The 18,024-nt window shown below is 40.6% G+C and overlaps 1 protein-coding gene across 1 annotated transcript in view; it reads right to left on the reverse strand.

The window, feature by feature from the left end:
• adgrb3 (adhesion G protein-coupled receptor B3) overlaps positions 1 to 18,024 on the reverse strand; it is a gene marked incomplete at both ends in the record, with an annotated part of 137,495 nt that overhangs the window by 29,681 nt on the left and 89,790 nt on the right. Inside the window, 3 exons of the mRNA XM_080539933.1 lie at positions 8,898 to 9,000; positions 9,290 to 9,393; positions 10,633 to 10,759. Coding sequence (XP_080396059.1) covers positions 8,898 to 9,000; positions 9,290 to 9,393; positions 10,633 to 10,759 — 334 coding nt within the window. The remainder of the gene's footprint in view (positions 1 to 8,897; positions 9,001 to 9,289; positions 9,394 to 10,632; positions 10,760 to 18,024) is intronic.

Below are 18,024 nucleotides of genomic sequence, written 5' to 3' on the forward strand. Positions count from 1 at the left end.
AGTGAAACCAAAGTGCATCCCTGACTTGAACATTACTGTGTATGGCATTCAGATGATTGTGCCTGTCCTTATGATTCCGAGTCAAAATTGACACATTCATCATAGGCACCAATGTGATAAAACACCTGCTGCAGTCTGTAAAGAGTGATGATGCATACTGGAAGCTGTGAACCGGACAAAGAAGACATGAGTCACAAGTTGTTCTTGGGCTTCTGGCAAACCTTGTGCTTTATGAATGAATGAATGAATGAATGAATGAATGGTCTTTATTGTCATTGATATAGTACAATGTACTTTAGAGAGGCAGCTATATTCCAGACAGCTATATTCCAGACAGAGTAGGCACCGTGAAGCCCCTTCTTCTCAGACACAAGGTAGTAGACATGTTCCCTTGCATCACTCGAAGACCTAGAAGACCTCAACCTGACAACCCCCACTGACAGACAGTGACCCCAAATTGACCTACCAGACAGCCACAGACAGCATATTATTAATCAATCACCACTGTGTGGAGGACAAGAACTGGAACAGGCTGAGCTAGACCTCAGCTCATGTGAAGTGAACGAGCAGTGGAAAGAGATAGTTGCGAGCCAAGTACCATCAGGTCTTTTCCAGGGTTGAGGGCATCAGTCCTGGGCATGTTCAACTATTACAATCACTTCATTGAGGAAGGCCAATTACCCCGCACACCATCTTGAGTTCCTGGCGTTGAAGTGGGCTGTGTGTCACAAATTATATTTATATAACACATGAAGGAGTCACTTTTATCCAACGCGACTTACAGTTAGAGATTACTGGGACAGTCTCCCTAGAGTAACTTAGGGCTAAGTGCCTTACTCAAGGGTGTTCCCAGGTGGGATTTTAACTCATGACCTTCTGATCACCAGTCCTCACTATCCACTAGGCCACCACTACTCCACAAATTCAAATTCAGTGATTCAATTGATAAGAGCCCACTCACATACATCCTTACCAAGCCCAAGCTGGATGCTTGTGAACAGCGGTGGGTCTCCAATCCGGCCCCTTTCGACTTCAACAACAAGTACGTCCCAGGTGTGCAGAATGTCATCTCATACTGTCTGAGCAGAGCCCCTTTGATCAAGCACCAGCCGTATTATCAGAGAGCCCTGCCAGTCCCTAGTTAAGGACGCAGAGGCAGTCCAACATGGAGCAGCCCAAGACGCCTTCCACCTGTCCGTGAACACTCTGGTCATCTCGGGACATGGTGAAATCAAACACCTGGCCATATCACCTCTGATGGAGTAGCAGCCGTCCTCTCTGTTCACAAAGAATGGGAGCCCTGTTCTCAAGATAGAGCAGCTTGAACGGAGGCAGTAGGCAGCATTTTCTACCTGCACTCTCACAGAATGCTTCCAGCCTTTAATCAAGCAGAGTTCAAGAGGAAGCAGGGAGAAGACATACCCATATCTAGAGCCATCTACTACGTCTCGAGGAAGCCTCAACATGAGAGAAGCCCCGAAAGTGCTCAAGTACTGAGACTTCAGAGGCAGTGGAGGGAATTGAAGTTTGTAAACAGCCTTCTTTCACAGGTGACTAATGACATCTCCTCTGGCCACCAAGTCCATGAGTTTGTCGTCCGTCCCACCAGAGCTGAGACCAATCGTCTCACCAATCGTCTCAAAAGTGAAGGAGAATGTGACAAAGCGCAGGAGATGCGTGGTGAGGAAGTCTCCAGAGCCTGAGGCAAGAACAAGTCCAGTGGACGTTCTGGTCGTCACAGACCATTTCACACCCCGTGCTTTCACCTGTGGCTAAACAACTGTGAAAGGATCATTTTAGTGTCTATGGATTTCCAGAAAGAATCCACCCTGCTGGTAATGGGAGCGTGAAACGTTTCAACAGGACTCTAGGAAGCATGCTCCGACCCTTGCCCCCTTGTAAGAAACACAAGTGGCCCTAAATGATTAACACATTGACCTAACTAGACCAGCCATGAGACCACGGTTAACTAGACCAGCCACGAGACCACGGTTATGCTCCATTCTATCTCATGTTCAGCAGAATCCCCTGTCTGCCAGTGGATGTCATGTTCAAGTCAACACTGAGAGATGAGAGAGTTGTCGACTTCGATGCCTACATCCCCAAAGCTGAAGCAAGATCTGAAAGAGTCCATTGAGGCTGCCCAGAAACATGCAGTTATGAAACAGACGCGACAAAAACACCCGTTTGACAAGAAAATAAAAGGGCTCTCCTGTTTGCGTGGGTGACCATGTCCTCCTGGCCAACAAGATGGAGAGAGGGAAAAGAAATCTGGCTTATCGCTTGGAATCTCACACCTATCAAGTCTACTGGAAAGATCCAAACCTCCCTGTGTAGCATATCAGGAAGATCAGAGTCACTTCAATGCAAGACAACGTCCCACTGGTTAGTTTAACTTTAGTGTCCTATGCTAAATACTAATTAGAAGGGTAACTGCTAGTGGTCATCTCAGTGTCTGTCTCAAGAAGATAATGTCTCCCATTCCAGCTCTTACCTCCTTCCATTAACTCATCATAACAATGATGGAGGCTTCAACGGTCTGCTACGAGCCAGCCATTTCCCATTCACATTGTCATTGCACAGTGGACTACAGCCTTTCTAAACAATATTGTCTTAGATTTGTTGGATTTTATAATTAAAGGACACCCAATAGAGACAGAAATATGCCAAATTGACATTGATGCTGCAGTGCCAAACCAACAAGACATAATTCCCTGAAACTGTGTCACTCATAATGGGCTGTAAATGTAATAAGACCAGTATGCAACAGCCCACGGTCCCCTCAGTCTACCTTGCCAGCCATCCCACCCTGTGGCTGTACCCTGTGGCTGTACCCCCTCTGTTTATTTATCTTTTGCTTGCCATTAAACAAGCTAAACAAAGACAGAGGACAAAACCGAGCTGCCGACAGGAAAAGGCGACATCACTGACTCTCTGCTCCCAAAGGACACCTCCACAACAAAGAGATGATTTCTATTAGACAATGAGCAACACTGAATATATAAACAGAAACAGTGGAGCCAATTACGCACACCGGTGCCTTGCAGGAGAAAGAGGGAGGGAGAAAATCGAGGCGGTGTGAGGCAGCATGGCAATTAAACCCGCAGAATCCAACAGCAGAAATATGACTCAAATGCTATTACAACAGAAGAGACGGGGAGGAGCTAATAATAAACACATTGCCCAGAAACCCTTAGCTACAGCACCATGGAGACAGGGCGGATGCAGCCTATTGCTAAATGACCAGATGTAATGCATTAATCTACTGGCGCTGATGTATACATGTAGGCCTGGCTGGCACTGCTAGCCTGCTCTCCTTCGAAAATGCATACTGACAGAAAGTTAGGGAGGAGGGGGTGAAAAAGGTGTTCTGCAGGTCTAGGCCAAAACTCTTGCTACATAAGGGTAATACTCATATCATGCTTGACTTATTGACTTATTATATGACACCAACTGGTCTGCAAAGCAACAACCCGCAAACGAGAAAGACTTGAAAAATGAAAGTGAAAGTATTTTTGTCAAGAAAATCTTTTTTCTCTCTTTCATAATAGGCAACTTGAAGTTTTGAAGTACCCACTCGATATAACAAACAAATCACTAAATAATTGATAGCCTACAAGGCTTGTAAACAAGCTTTCATAAATTCATTTTAGGACATGCTCAAAAGCAAGGACTGTGTGATCATGTAATTATGTGTAGTTATGTGTTTTTAGCATGTTGATGTTCTATCAGCATGTTGTGATGTTATAAACATGCAGTTAGATGTTCGTAGCGATGTGCCTACTTAGCTTCTAGCTGTTAGCAGCTGTTTTGCACGTGTTTTGATTCAGAGCGAGTTTCTCCCATTTTCCGTTTGAGGTGTACCAACATTCAAATTCAAAATGACCTCAGCTACCTACTGGTTATTCAAAACATCAGCTGTGTTACACATTATACCAATAATGTTGCACCTGTTTTAGAAGCGGTTGGGAGGAATCTGTGATTTCGAGTACTGGGAACTTTTAAGTGCTGCAAAGTGGCTAATCTTATATCCACCAAAGTTATGCTATCCCCAGATGTTTGTAAGCTCTTCCTGAACATCAAAGATAATGAAAGAAGAGTAGAATGGTACACCCACTCTGAAAGTGACTGAAGGGTCTTCCCCAGTGGATCTGTGATGTTTGAGATATTGTTGCTTTACCCATACACACATATATATATATATATATTATGATATTCAGCGGAAATCTTGATACAAGTATGTTGTAAGTGAAAAGTCCATGTACTGTGGTGTTGTCGTGGAATAACTTTACTCAAATACTTAATAATAATAAAGAAACGTTATAATAATAAAGACCGGGGGCTGTTGATTTTCCCATACCTTTATTGCCAGCAAAAAGGGAGCTACTCTGCCGAGACATCGCAGCTCCAGAACACATCTCAGCACAGACCTTTATACCTTTTAATAGTGACCCCTCATACAATTATAATTTGCATAGCCCACATTCCTAGCTGTTCCTGGATCCTCTCAAAACTCAAAACTTCCCGGCCTGTCATGTTTACTTCAGCTAGGGTGAGGGGCATCATAGACAATTGATTACCTCCTCTGGGCTGTCCCTCTGATCTCCCTTCCCAGCATTCTGATCTGTCCCTACATTCCTTCCATCTTGAGTTCAACCATGAGGTCCTTTCTCTTTCAACATATACAATTCAACACAACTTGAGCTCTTCAACACACACATTTTAACCCGATTGAAAGGGAAATCCACCATAGTGTAAGGGGTGCTCCCAATAATGAAGGAACAGAATGACAGGGGGCCTGATTAAAACTGACAAGCCGTCAAATCAACTTAACATTAGGATTGGCCTGCGGCTTCATGCATACACCACCTTGGACAGCTTGTCAGATATTTGATGCAAGCCACTAGCAAACAACAATACCGACTTCAATGAATACATATAATATGGTGAATGTTCTCTTTTTAGATACTGAGGACGGAGAGCATGTATCTAATGATAAGGTATGGGTGGAAACAATCAATGACAGGACTTCTAATTAAGGCAGATAACTATGCATTACACAAACCATCCACTACAGTATATAGCTACATTATTTTAGGGAACGTCTAAATATAAAAACTGTATGCAATAATACATACATACAGTACATTGTAAGCAAAACAATTCACATCCCATTCTATTAAATATACTTTCTCTTAAAAATAAATAAATAATTAAAACAGTTTTTGAAATCAAGTTTTTAGAATATCAAACGACTACCCCTTTTGCAGAAATGGCTCCTGCGTTTGCCATGGATGCCCGTGGATATGCCTGTAAAATAAAATGTCCATGTGATAGGGCAATGTGTCATTCTGTAATGCTGCCAACGCATTGAGAATGGCATTTGTGCGGGCATCTTATAAATCATAATCTACTCTGTATAGCAATATTCATCTAGCTCAGTCTCTTGTTTGTATGAATACCCCTGCAAAAATGTATGATAAGTTTGGCAACTTATATACATTCAGTGAACACTTTATTAGGAACACTATCCTAATACAGGGGGTTGGGCTTCCCTTTGCTCTCAAAACAGCCTCAACTGTTTGTGGCATTGATTCCACAAGATGTTGGAAACATTCCTTTGAGATTCTGGTCGATGATGACATGATTGCATCACACAATTCCTAGCAGATTTTTCAGGCGCACTTTCAAGCTGTGAATCTCTCGTTCTACCACATCCCAAAGGTGTGCTATTGGATTCAGATCAGGTGACTGGGAAGGCTGCTGAAGAATACTGAACTCATTGTCATGTTCATGAAACCAGTTTGAAACGACTTCTGCTTTGTGACATGGCGCATTATCATGCTGGACGTAGCCATTAGAAGATGGATACATTGTGACCATGAAGGGATGCACATGGTCAGCAACAATACTCTGTAGGCTGTGGAATTCAACCATTACACCACCTCCACTAGCTTGGACTGTTGACACAAGGCAGGTTGGGTCCATGGATTCATGCTGTTGATGCCAAATCTGACCCTACCATCTGTGTGCTTCAGCAGAAATCAAGATTCCTCAGACCACGCACATTTTTTACAGTCTTCAACTGTCCAGTATTGGTGAGCCTGTGCGCACTGCAACCTCAACTTTCTGTTCTTGGCTGACAGAAGTGGAACCTGACGTGGCCTTCAGCTGTTGTAGCCCCTCCGCCTCAAGGTTCAATGTGTTGTGCATTCTGAGATGCTCTTCTGATTACCACAATTGTACAGAGTGGTTATCTGAGGAATCGTAGCCTTTCTGTCAGCTCGAACCAGTCTGGCCATTCTCCGTTGACCTTTCTCATCAGCAAGGTTTTTCCACCCACAGAACTGCTGCTAACTGGATGTTTTTTCTTTATTGTACCATTCTGAGTAAACTCTAGAGACTGTTGTGCGTGAAACTCCCAGGAGACCAGCAGTTTTGGAAATACTCAAAAAAGTCTGGCACCAACAATCATGCCACGGTCAAAATCACTGAGATAAAAAATGTTTGATGTGAAGATTACCTGAAGCTGCTGGCCCGTATCGGCAGGATTTTATCCATTGTGCTGCTGCCACTCGATTGGCTGATTAGATAATTGCATGACTGTGAAGGTGTACATGAGAGGTGCTCAGTGAGTGTACATTCCCCACTAACCAGTCTTTATTTAGTTATTTATTTGTAGTTATTTGTTTTATTTGTAAACAGACAATGCTGAACACTAAAAATGTAAATATGCCAGATTTAGCCAGAGGCTAATTTTCATCCGTAGTTCCTCCAACTACCATAGATCTCTAAAGGCACGGTTTCCCATGTGATTGGTAGTGCTCTCCAATTACTTCTGTAATACATTTCAATAATATATGCCATGTCTAAGCTAGAGTACTGCTTTGATCCTTCTATCCCAAATAAAAAGCTGTGTTCATCACCATGAGTGGATACTTCCAGGGAGGGTCCCTAATAACTTCATTAGTGTTTGACAGACTTCTGCATCATGTCTCCCTGTGTGAAATGACCCTCTGTCGCTGCTTCCCACATTCTCCCATATAGCAGCTCTTAACCCGCTAAACCATGTCGGCTTGTTCATGATTGCGCCGCCATTCCTTTCGATCTCTGGCTATAAAACCAACATCACTATTTCATTGGAAAGTGATTTGAACGTCCTTTTTTGTGCCTGTTCTTTAATCTTCTTTATGGCCCTTCCCTTTTTAATTGGGATTCGAGATAATTTGCAGTCTCCATGCCAACAGAGTGTGGTTTTCTGGGTCCCCGTTTACCATATCAGGTAAAGTTGGCAGGGTAAAAGGTGCACTGAAATATTTGCTGTCTGACTGAAATATTATGGACTCACTTTACACTAAATATATTTTATAAAGGTTGAATAATACCTCCATAAGGCCCTACGGGAGGCTACGTATAATGTTCGCAAAAGTCAGCTTCTCGAATCAGCGGTTCGAATCACGGCTGGCCACGTGTCCAAGTGCCAGTGAGCAAGGCACTGAACCCCTCATTGCTCCAGGGTCGCCGTCTATGGCTAAACCCTTGCCTAGAGCATCAAATACCAAACACCAACAATTGACTGACAAGTTGTTTGCATGTCAATCAAAAAACTATTATTATTATACATGCAGTAGTCATTCTATATTGAGGGTTATGTATAGTAATATGGCCTTATATCTGGTGCTTTGCAGAAGTGGCATCACTGTTTTGGCTCTTATTATGTAGCATGAACTTTGCTTGTAAAAACACATTTGTTATGTGGGCCTTATAAAAGGTTTGGACGCTTTCATCAAACCCTTTAAATTATACCTTGTTAAAAAATTGGACCAACATAACACTATAACAACATAACTATATGTGTTCTCTCTCTTTCCCCTTTAGATAATCTCTCAGCCTATCAGCCAGAGTCATTCGCAACAAACCTTATTCCAACTCATTCCAAACCACTATGTCTTTTTGGTACAGTATGCATCGATTAACCTTTAACATGTAGATATAAGGGCCTGGGAGAAAGTTCTGAAATGCATACCTGTGTACTGTATGTATCTGGTTGTATTAGTGTTTACCAATCCACTTCTGAATACACATATGAGGAGTGTAAACCGGGCATCTGGCCTGGGTTGGTAGTTAACTCATGGCACCTTGGGGCAACTAGGCCCCTGTAATCTGAAGTACCATAGTTTTAATCTGGGGATTAACATAGAGTGACAGGGAGATGATCTGTTAGTGCTCTGTCTGGGAAAAAAACAACTAAAAACAAACAGGTGGCTCAACACAGAGAATAAAGGAAGCATTTAAACTGCACAAACCTAGATCGCCAGGCTACCTTGAAAACAAGACTTGGAAGTGTGGCAACACAAGGCTTACACCATGTCAGAGACATGGTAAAAAGCGTGTGAAAATGAATAACACCCATGCTTCACAGTTGTCAAAAATATTCACTTAAGCCATGAGCCATTAAAGAAAAATCCCCAAATAGCTGATGAGAACATCACTGGATGAGAGATCCAGACAATGCCACACGCATAAACACAAAAAGATACCGCGATGACCTCATTGGTTCTCTTACAGTACATAGTGTACACTCTTAAAGAGTAAAATATTAATATGCATGTCTTGTGATACATTGTGTAATACTGTAGAACATGGCTAACTATAATGTAAACACAATGCAAGTAAGAAGATGTGCTAAAGTGGGGAATCCTATTATGAGGTACTGTGGGATATTGATCAGTTCTAAATTAGTTTGTTGTGGATTTTCACATCAATCTGGAGTATAAATCTGCAAGAAAATGTAGATGGGAATGCACAATAGTAATTGTGCTTTTGAGAAACTATTTTGTCCAGTGTAATATTGTTGTAAGTTGTTGTAAAGCATTGCAAAAGTACATGGTATTTACCGCATTGTGAGTCTGTGTTTGTCCAACCAGGATCAGGATGTTTGAGCAGATGATGGACAGGCAGAAGTTGATTAGAATTATGGACCGCTCAGAGCGTATATATCTGAAAGAAAAAGAGGGACGATTTAGAATAACAAACTAAATGTCAATCAAAAGCACAATCTAGATCTCGAATCCAGCCTTCAGACTAATCAAGACAACAAACAAAAAAATGGTTGGGTGACAGGATCTTTACATGCATTTGAAGCAATCCTACACAATAGAGAAAGCTTTGAGTGTTAAAAAAAACATGTATTTGTAAATTCCAACAATATCTATGCATTGTGCAAAGGCCTACTAATAAATACATGTTATGTAGTCCATACCAGGTCCACACACTGGATTTTACTCACCTCCATAGGATGCCATAGACCACTGTCAATGTCATCAAGGCAAGACAGGATAAGCCACAACCAACTATCAATGTCACAGACGGGACCCCTGAGTAGTCCATAATCTGTGAACAAGACAGAAGGAGGCCAAACAGTTAGGGACTTCGACTGGAGAAGAAACCAATCACAACAATAGGAGCCATTTTGAAGAGTTCATGGCGTATGGTTCAATCAATATAAACTATCTTAAAGGGGAGGAGCGAGCACATGTACCTGCATAGTTAATGGCCCATAGGACCGACACCTGACAGCAGCGGATGTTAATGCAATACAATAACTGTTGCTTTCTTAACAAACCATTCATCTCAAGACCATGACAATCTATTCCAAGTCTCCCAATATACCTTGAGAATGAAATAATCCTTTCCTCATTATCTCTACTCTGCAGTAATCTAATTAACAATTGTTAATTTGGTACCCATAAACACTGAATCAAGAACAAAAAAAGTCCTTATTATGAAAAGAGAAAATGTTTGGTGGTCTTGTTGAAAGTTACACGATTACTCAAATATGTCAGACTAATATGATAATCAAGCCTAGACACCATGAACTTTTTAGTAGTTTGCAACGTTTGCTATGTCAATTATCAGTTTCACAATCACCCTATTTCCATTTGAGTCACAACATAGTATCATATTACAAACAATATCACACCTGGTTGTCATGAATACACCCTCCCCTCCCTAGTTTTGCTCCCCTTTAAGGAAATGTTATGAATTATGGAATTATTGCTTATAGTCAGTTATCCATTTTCATAACTCAATGTTGATATTGTTACACATATATGGATGGACATGCGTAGCCTAATTGACATGTTACAAACTAGTATGCAGATTTCAAGATCTCAGAGCATGACATTGCATTCTCTAAATAGTGCACATCGATGGCCCTGATGTCTCAAAGTACAATAACAGACTCAGTCACAACTCTGTAAGTTCAATATTATCATGATCAATTGATGATCAGCATGGGTATCACAGTACACAACCTGAACAGCACACGTACTAGGTAACCACATGCGCATGCAAACACACACACACACACACACACACACACACACACACACACACACACACACACACACACACGAGAGAGATCGATATAAAATCCCAGACATTAGATCCATACTTGAGATGTGTGAAAAAACTCACAACCCAAACTATACACATCTGAATACGCACAACAGACACAATCAGTTCGATAGAAACTAACCAAAGCATTGCAAAATAAGCACATTCACACCACAGCCTCTGCATCAATGTTAGACATCTTAGATTCAAACAAAAAAAATCAACTATACTCACTATTTCTCTCGGTTGCTGAGCCAAAATGGCGAAGGTAGATACACGATCACATAAGCATTTCGTATGGGATGCATCTGTAAGCACTGTTTTACATCCCTTTGCCGACCAGGTTCCCCAAGAATCGTTCCTGCAAGAAAAAAAAGAAAATCAATTCCAGTGGTATCTGATCTCGATGTCAAGGCTTTGAGAAATGTTGTCCGATGAAAATGTATATACAGCATGTACTCTAATCACCTTAAAAATCGAGATTAGAATTCGAAAAGCCACATCGACACGGCATTTTGGTAAGGCTACAATAAAGCATTTAGCTCGACCGGAGAAGAGAGAAAAGGCTGAGAGAGAGAGGGGAGGGGGGCGCACGGAGCTGTCCAGACCCGGCTGGTGCTGAAATTGATTCCCTCTATCCACCGTATAGCGCCGATCGCACTAAATACGTTACACATCCCCCTTCTCTAGAGATAGTTGACTAGATTTAATGTAATCATTACCGGGATTTCTTTAGGTGTAATTGAGTCCGTCAAGGTATTTTTCCAAGGCGGTTTTTACTGTTGTTCTGTTGATTTCTCAAATCTTGTTTTCTTTTTGGGTTGATCGTTACTCCGCTGTTCTAATTAGCGGCTTTCGGTTGCTTCCTAGGGGAGATTTCCACCCTGGAAACGGTGGACAGCACATAACAGATTGATACTCTATTCTTTCTGCCGGTGCAACAGCGGAGAGGGGGAGGACTGGTCACACACGTTACAAAATAGTCAAATATTTCCCTAGGATCTTATTCAATGAATCCGCAAATAATGGGTCTCCATTGCAATGTTGATCATGTTTTCACGCGTTCTGAAATCCTCCAATGCCTCCGTTTGTTATTATCCTTTGTAAAACATTTGACAAAAAGCGTTGCAGAACTATTCCACCCCATGGAAACGTTGCGGATGGTAGGAGCCCGTTGTTCCCTCACTAGCAGGTGAAATGAAAGAAAAGCATGTTTCTTCTATTTATTACTACCTATCTCAGAGTGAATCCTTCAAAGAACCATGAAGCGAACATGGGCAAATAAACAATACTGTATCACTGTGAATAGTGACCCTTATTCGACCCAAAAACAACAACAACCTTTCAGAAAGTATTATTCATTATAATGAATACACTTATTATAATGAATAAACTGAATAATGATTTATTATACATTAAATTATACAATTCTAGATCCCCAAAAGCTATAGCCTATCCACAGCTTGGTCATTTTTCAAAACATACAGTATAGGACTATGTCTACTAGCCTACTCATGAAATACCCACACATTAGGCCTACAATGATGAGAACTCTAGGGATGACAAGGAATCAACAGTTTGATATCTGTATGAATTCTACAAAGTAGACAGGCGCAAGACATGGAATATTGTGTAGGCCTACCATGTATGTTTGGTAACATCATCATCATCAACAACCCACTCTGCAGACTTTCGCATGAATACAGGACCATGTTTCAGTGGAATTCTCTCAGTTCCTTGTGTGAAAATTAGGCTTATGAGACATCTGGGGTAATGTGTAGGCTAATGCACTCACTCAAGTGAACTGTGGCAGAGAAAACATGCTGGGAGTTAAGGGGATGTACACATAACAGTGCACGCTATACACCATCAAAACTGAATTCACGGTGGCAGTAACTGATAGTTGGTCCACAGGACATGAGAAACGCATGCATACAGCACAACCAATATAACAAAATACTGACTTTGCGGTAACATCAAGGTGGTCTAATACCTATGTAGCAACACTGTGATTACTTGTTGCATAATAATATAGCAATTACTTGACTGAATTATGGAGTTGAGCATTTCTGTTGGTGCTTTTACTCGAGTGCAAAAAATAGATACAATTGGAATATTTGATTCCCTTTTGGTGCTTGTTTAAGACGTGGTCTGGCATCGTTAATGGCAAGTTGTGGTATTGATGTCCCTGGATCAAAAAATCTTCCTTGATGATTAGATTAGCATGGCCCAGGGTGCCACTGGTCATGAGTGACAGAATTCCTCTTACTAAATGCTGGCTCATTATAGACATTGAATGGGTACAGTGCAACGGAAATAAACTCAACTGAGATTGGACAAACAGCAACAAAATCACGAAATGAAGAAATGTGGTTTTACATGCCTGTATACTTTATTAGGCTGGATTGTGCAGTAGAAGGCATTTAAGTAGCAGAAACAATGGTATCTGGAGGATACTGTATCCCCTGATTACACATTCAGCCAATTACAGATTTAAGTGAATAAAATACGCTCCACATAAAAGTTTTAGAAAACATCTGTGCCCCAGTTTCACTAACCCCCTGAAATTCATTACCTACTGAGTATGAAACTTGTAATACTGTACAAGAATATTCTTGAGTAAATAATCATCTCTGTCCTATATTTTAGATATTTATAGAGCTCCTGCTCAAGCACTAACCAATATATTAGAAGTTAATAGATATTTGAAAGACGTTATTTAGCAAAGTTATTTTGCACAAGGTCTCTCACACATGATGTATACAGGAATATGGTTGAGACTACCACCATCATACTTCACTGCTTCTTATGTCCACAATTTGAGACATTCTTCTGTGCCAACATTCAAGAGGCAAATTATCTCATGTTAATTATATTTGACTAGTCCAATTATATTTGGACATATAATTAGTCTTAGCTCACCTAAGAACATGAGCCAGGAGATGGGGAATTCAGAGAGAGGTGTTCCCTCTCATACAAATTGTACATCAATTCTCATATACATATATACTGTATATATATAGTACTTAGAATAAAAATAATAATGTGACACGGACTGGTGAAAAGGTCTACATGTAGGCAATTTTCAAGTCAAAATGAAAGAAAAGGTGTAAAAAAAGAAAAGAAATGGTGTTTTCCTTTAAGTGTTGAAGAGTCCACTCAATATAACAAACAGTTTTAGGATCACTAAATACTTGTGTAACCTTCTCCTGAGGTACTATTTCAATTAATTTAGAGATTCTGAGTCTTAGCTGTTGATGGCGAGCTGGCTAACTTTTCTTTCTTCAATTGTATGTCCCCAGAAAACAAGTAAGTAAACCCTTTAATTCACTGTATCGTCTTCCGTCCTGCTTTTAGGCTACTGGATTAGAGATACATGGCTTGTAAACAAACTTACGTTTTAGGACGTATTCAAAAGCAAGGACTGTCTAATCCTCTAATTATGTGGAGTTATGTGTTTTTATACAACAGTTAGTTCCGACCAAGTAATTTGATTGGACAAGAGGCATTCCATGAGTGCTGATATACAGTATAACAGCACTGGGACTTTTAACTATATGTATCACTCCGCCGCACAGATGTTCTACTAAATTACCGTTAATTAGACTACATGTTTGTGTTCAGGTTAATTAGACTACATGTTTGTGTTCAGGTTAATCAGACTACATGTTTGTGTTCAGGTTAATCAGACTACATGTTTGTGTTCAGGTTAATTAGACTACATGTTTGTGTTCAGGTTAATTAGACTACATATTTGTGTTCAGGTTAATTAGACTACATGTTTGTGTTCAGGTTACTAGGCAACCGTCCATTTGAAGTTCAGTTGCGGAACTATTTTTTGTTTCTTTTTGTGATTAAATAAACAAACAAATCATAATCTGTTGTCGCTTATTACCCTTAACTAATAAATCGCGCTGTAGAACTGTTGTATAAAAGCAATATCACACTCGAGGTCGTGTGTTATACTGAATATCACATCGAGGCCTGCGGCCTCGTACCTACGACCGAATCACAGCCGTGCTGATATTCAGTATAACACACTCCCTCTCGTGTGATATTGCTTAATTAGCATGTTGATGTTCTATCACCGTGTTGTGATGTGCTAAACATGCAGTTAGATAGCGATGTTCTTTCTTAGCTGCTAACTAGCTACCAACGCGATGGAAGCAAACACGTCTGTTTGGATTCAGAGCGATTTTCTCCGGTATTTGGTTTGAGGTGTACCAACATTCAAATAAGCATATCTTCTACAATTATTCTTTTCAGATTTCAATGCATGACACATCATTTGAAAGCTTACAACCTGCACTTTCATAATCCATAAAAAACAGAAAAATGACCTTGCCCTACTTTCTTTTCTCCACACCCTGTCACATTATGGCACAGCAGATTGCAATGCGAAAGTGAGAAGAGAAGCTGGTCTTGATTAACAACAAGGTCATCAGATATGATGGTTAGCTCTTCTTGTGTCATAACGGAGAGCCCATTTAAACATAGGCCTATGGATTCATCAGCCAACCACGGCAACGTTAACTGCTGTCATTTAATGATGCACTTACTGTCAGATCTGGCCAGATTAAATGTACATTTTCTAACAAATTATACAGCAAGGGCATTGTGCCAATAATGTGAACTATATTCCTAAAGTAAGTGTTGTTCTCTAATTGATGGACATAGCCTGTTAATGTTGATTTGCCCATCAAGGTAGGTGAGCATGTTGAGTGTATTTTCAATGAAAAAATATATGATGGTTGAGAGGCAACAGGAATTTGTAGAATTGTCATTCCCCTCTCCTCTGACTTGCAAACATGTGGAATGGGGGAAGGGTTAAGGGAGATCGTAGTATATTTTTGACACAAGCACACACATGCATTGTATAGTATTATCTGCCTTTTGACTTGCTTTTGGCTCTGTAAGAAAGTCTCCTGACAAAGGGGGTTTTATGACGGCCATAATATGCTCAGGACACTGCCTCAGGAAATGACTGTCCTTATATGGTCATCTGAGGAATGACTTCCTGTGAATCTGCCCTAACCTTTGACCTGGAATAACATTAGCCCAGAGTGACATCATATGCGGGTACCCCTCTTTCACACCTGGGGCATCTCTACAGTTAATGTGATAGGCTATTATTTGAAACTGTATTTACATATTATTGCATACCAAAAGGTCTAAAGGTGGAAACAGATGAAACCAACTTCTCTCATCATTCCAGCACTCTCTTCGCCTCTTCACCACCAGCATCAGCTGTCCTTGTAACCTGTACCTTTGTTTAATAAATAGTCTTAAAACTCAGAAGTTTATTCGTGATCTATCTCAAACAAGTTACTTAAGAAGACACAACAAGATCGAAAAGGGCCATTATTGTGAACTCTAAAACAGGCACGCAAAGTTTGGAGAGTGTGTTGGTTTGATGGTCACCTTGGTCAACTTAAAAGACCTTAAAAGATCATCAGAATTCTACATAGGTTCTCTCAGTAGAGCTTTTGTAAGTGATAGCATGGCAGTGGCACATTCAAGGGAGACTCGGGTAGATGGTTGTCGTAAATATGATGTATCACAGTGTGCTTCAAAGTGCTGCATGAGGATGACACAAGTTTGCAATTTTGTTGAACAGTTTGAGGAACCAAATGGATTTACAATTTGTGGATTTCACGAACCTATGTATCACTACTAGCACAGAATGGTTATACACAGAGATCATCTTCTGTGAAGGTACTTCCTGAATTTGACAGTCATGCTCCTGGAAGGTAAAGCTCCATGCTCTCTGTATTCCCTGCACGAGTCTGCATTTCTTCCTTACAAGGGTGTCCATTACTGTAATTGCAGTAAGGCAATGCCTCAGTGGATACCCTATTCCCGTCTAAACTGAACAATATCTTCTTGCCATGCACTCTGACTGATGCACAAACAGCTCCCAACACACAGCCGATGCCAGGGTTTTGCCACCCCACAAGAAAAGAAGCAGGTTCTGACCGAGGTTAATTACGTCTGTGCCAACTCTTACAAAAGCATGCACGAGGATGTAATGATTTGGTTTCTGTCTTTGTGTTTGTCTTTCTTTAACATTAACATCACTATGTGGTACCAGGTCAAACTGTGTTGAATTATTTGTTGAAGAATTAATGTATCCAATGTACTGGTAAATGCAGTACCTGGTAGGAACCAGATACAACTAGAGTGTAACGTCGTGTGTCTGTCCTCAGCAGAAGACATGATAAACTTCCCATTGACAAGGGGAACCCTTTTTTTTATTTTCTTGTTTTCTTTTCAAGATCAGTCAGCCAACATGAAATGTTGTTGTTGGGGGTGGGCTGCAGGTATACAGTCGTGTATTATAATTGTTTGCTTACAAAAAATTGGTTTAATTGGCTGAGTACACATGTTAATCAACACATTAATTGATGATCATGTGTATACATAAATCATCTCACAAACTAATTAGACTAAACAATAGATTATGAATACACATCAATTCAGCTGTTTGGAGAATGCTGTTGCCAAAATAAACCCTATAGTACCGTATAAATACCAGCAATAAAGACTATGTTGACTTTCTTCACCTTGTCCTTTGTTTGCTTTGGCTGCTTCTCTTTCAGCCAGCTGCTTTAATACAATAAGGCCTGGATCCATTCCAATAGTTCAATGTATTCTTGAGAGGCCAGCGTTTTGTGGCCCTGATTCAATGGAAATGTAATTTAGTGAATATGCTTTCTCTATGTTCTTATCTGTCAGTGAGCAGTGAGCCCTTGCTCCTGTATGCTCCCATTGCTCCTGAGGCGCAGTGCAATTTTTATATTTGGTAGTTATTAGGATTAAATGTCAGCTATATTCAATTTACAAAGAGGTCTCATGAAATAACGACAGCATTTGTAAAGGCAATTGAAAAGCATCATAATGATTTTTGTCTAGTTTAATTTCCCCACTATGATACAAATTGTACAGTTATGGTATTTTGATACATATTATCAGGTACAACAAATGCAGGAGGACGACCCTCAAGTAGTCATTTACAGTATGTTCCGTATCAAAGGTTTGCAGTGGCAAAGATGTGAGAGATGCTTTTCTCCATATTACTACAGGTGTGAGTATATCTATGCCTCTGGCTAGTGATTATCAACACGCTTATCAGCTACGCTCACTGTGAGCACGATACACCTGGCTGTGTTTTTCGAGAGGCGTGCCCCAGGCTACAACCAGTTTGAAGGGTTAGCCGCACGTAAAGCTGTCTCACAGCTGGCCAACGTGACAACAAAAAAGTGCAAAAAAAATCATCTCTCTCTCTCCAATTCAAGTGCCTATGGAAACTGACACAGTAGCTCCAGGGGACCCATCCTTAGGGTAACATGTCAATATCTGACCAAGCACTGATGCTTGAGAGCTGCTTTAATTGAAGTCCTGGGAATAGCGTGGGTGTTCAGATCAACGTTGGTAGAAAATAAAGAGGGCATAAGAACTATTCCCTATCCAAGAATATTTTCAAACTGAATACATCTTTTTGCTGAGTCATAGTAATACGTAATAGTAATTAAGCTGCTTAGATGTAACATTGATAAGAGTTGTGTCTTAATTTATGTCTGACACACGCACACACACACACACACACACACACACACACGCACACAC

Source organism: Nansenia antarctica (genome assembly GCF_963989245.1).
Source record: "Nansenia antarctica genome assembly, chromosome: 1".
In the NCBI taxonomy this organism is placed as follows: domain Eukaryota; kingdom Metazoa; phylum Chordata; class Actinopteri; order Argentiniformes; family Microstomatidae; genus Nansenia; species Nansenia antarctica.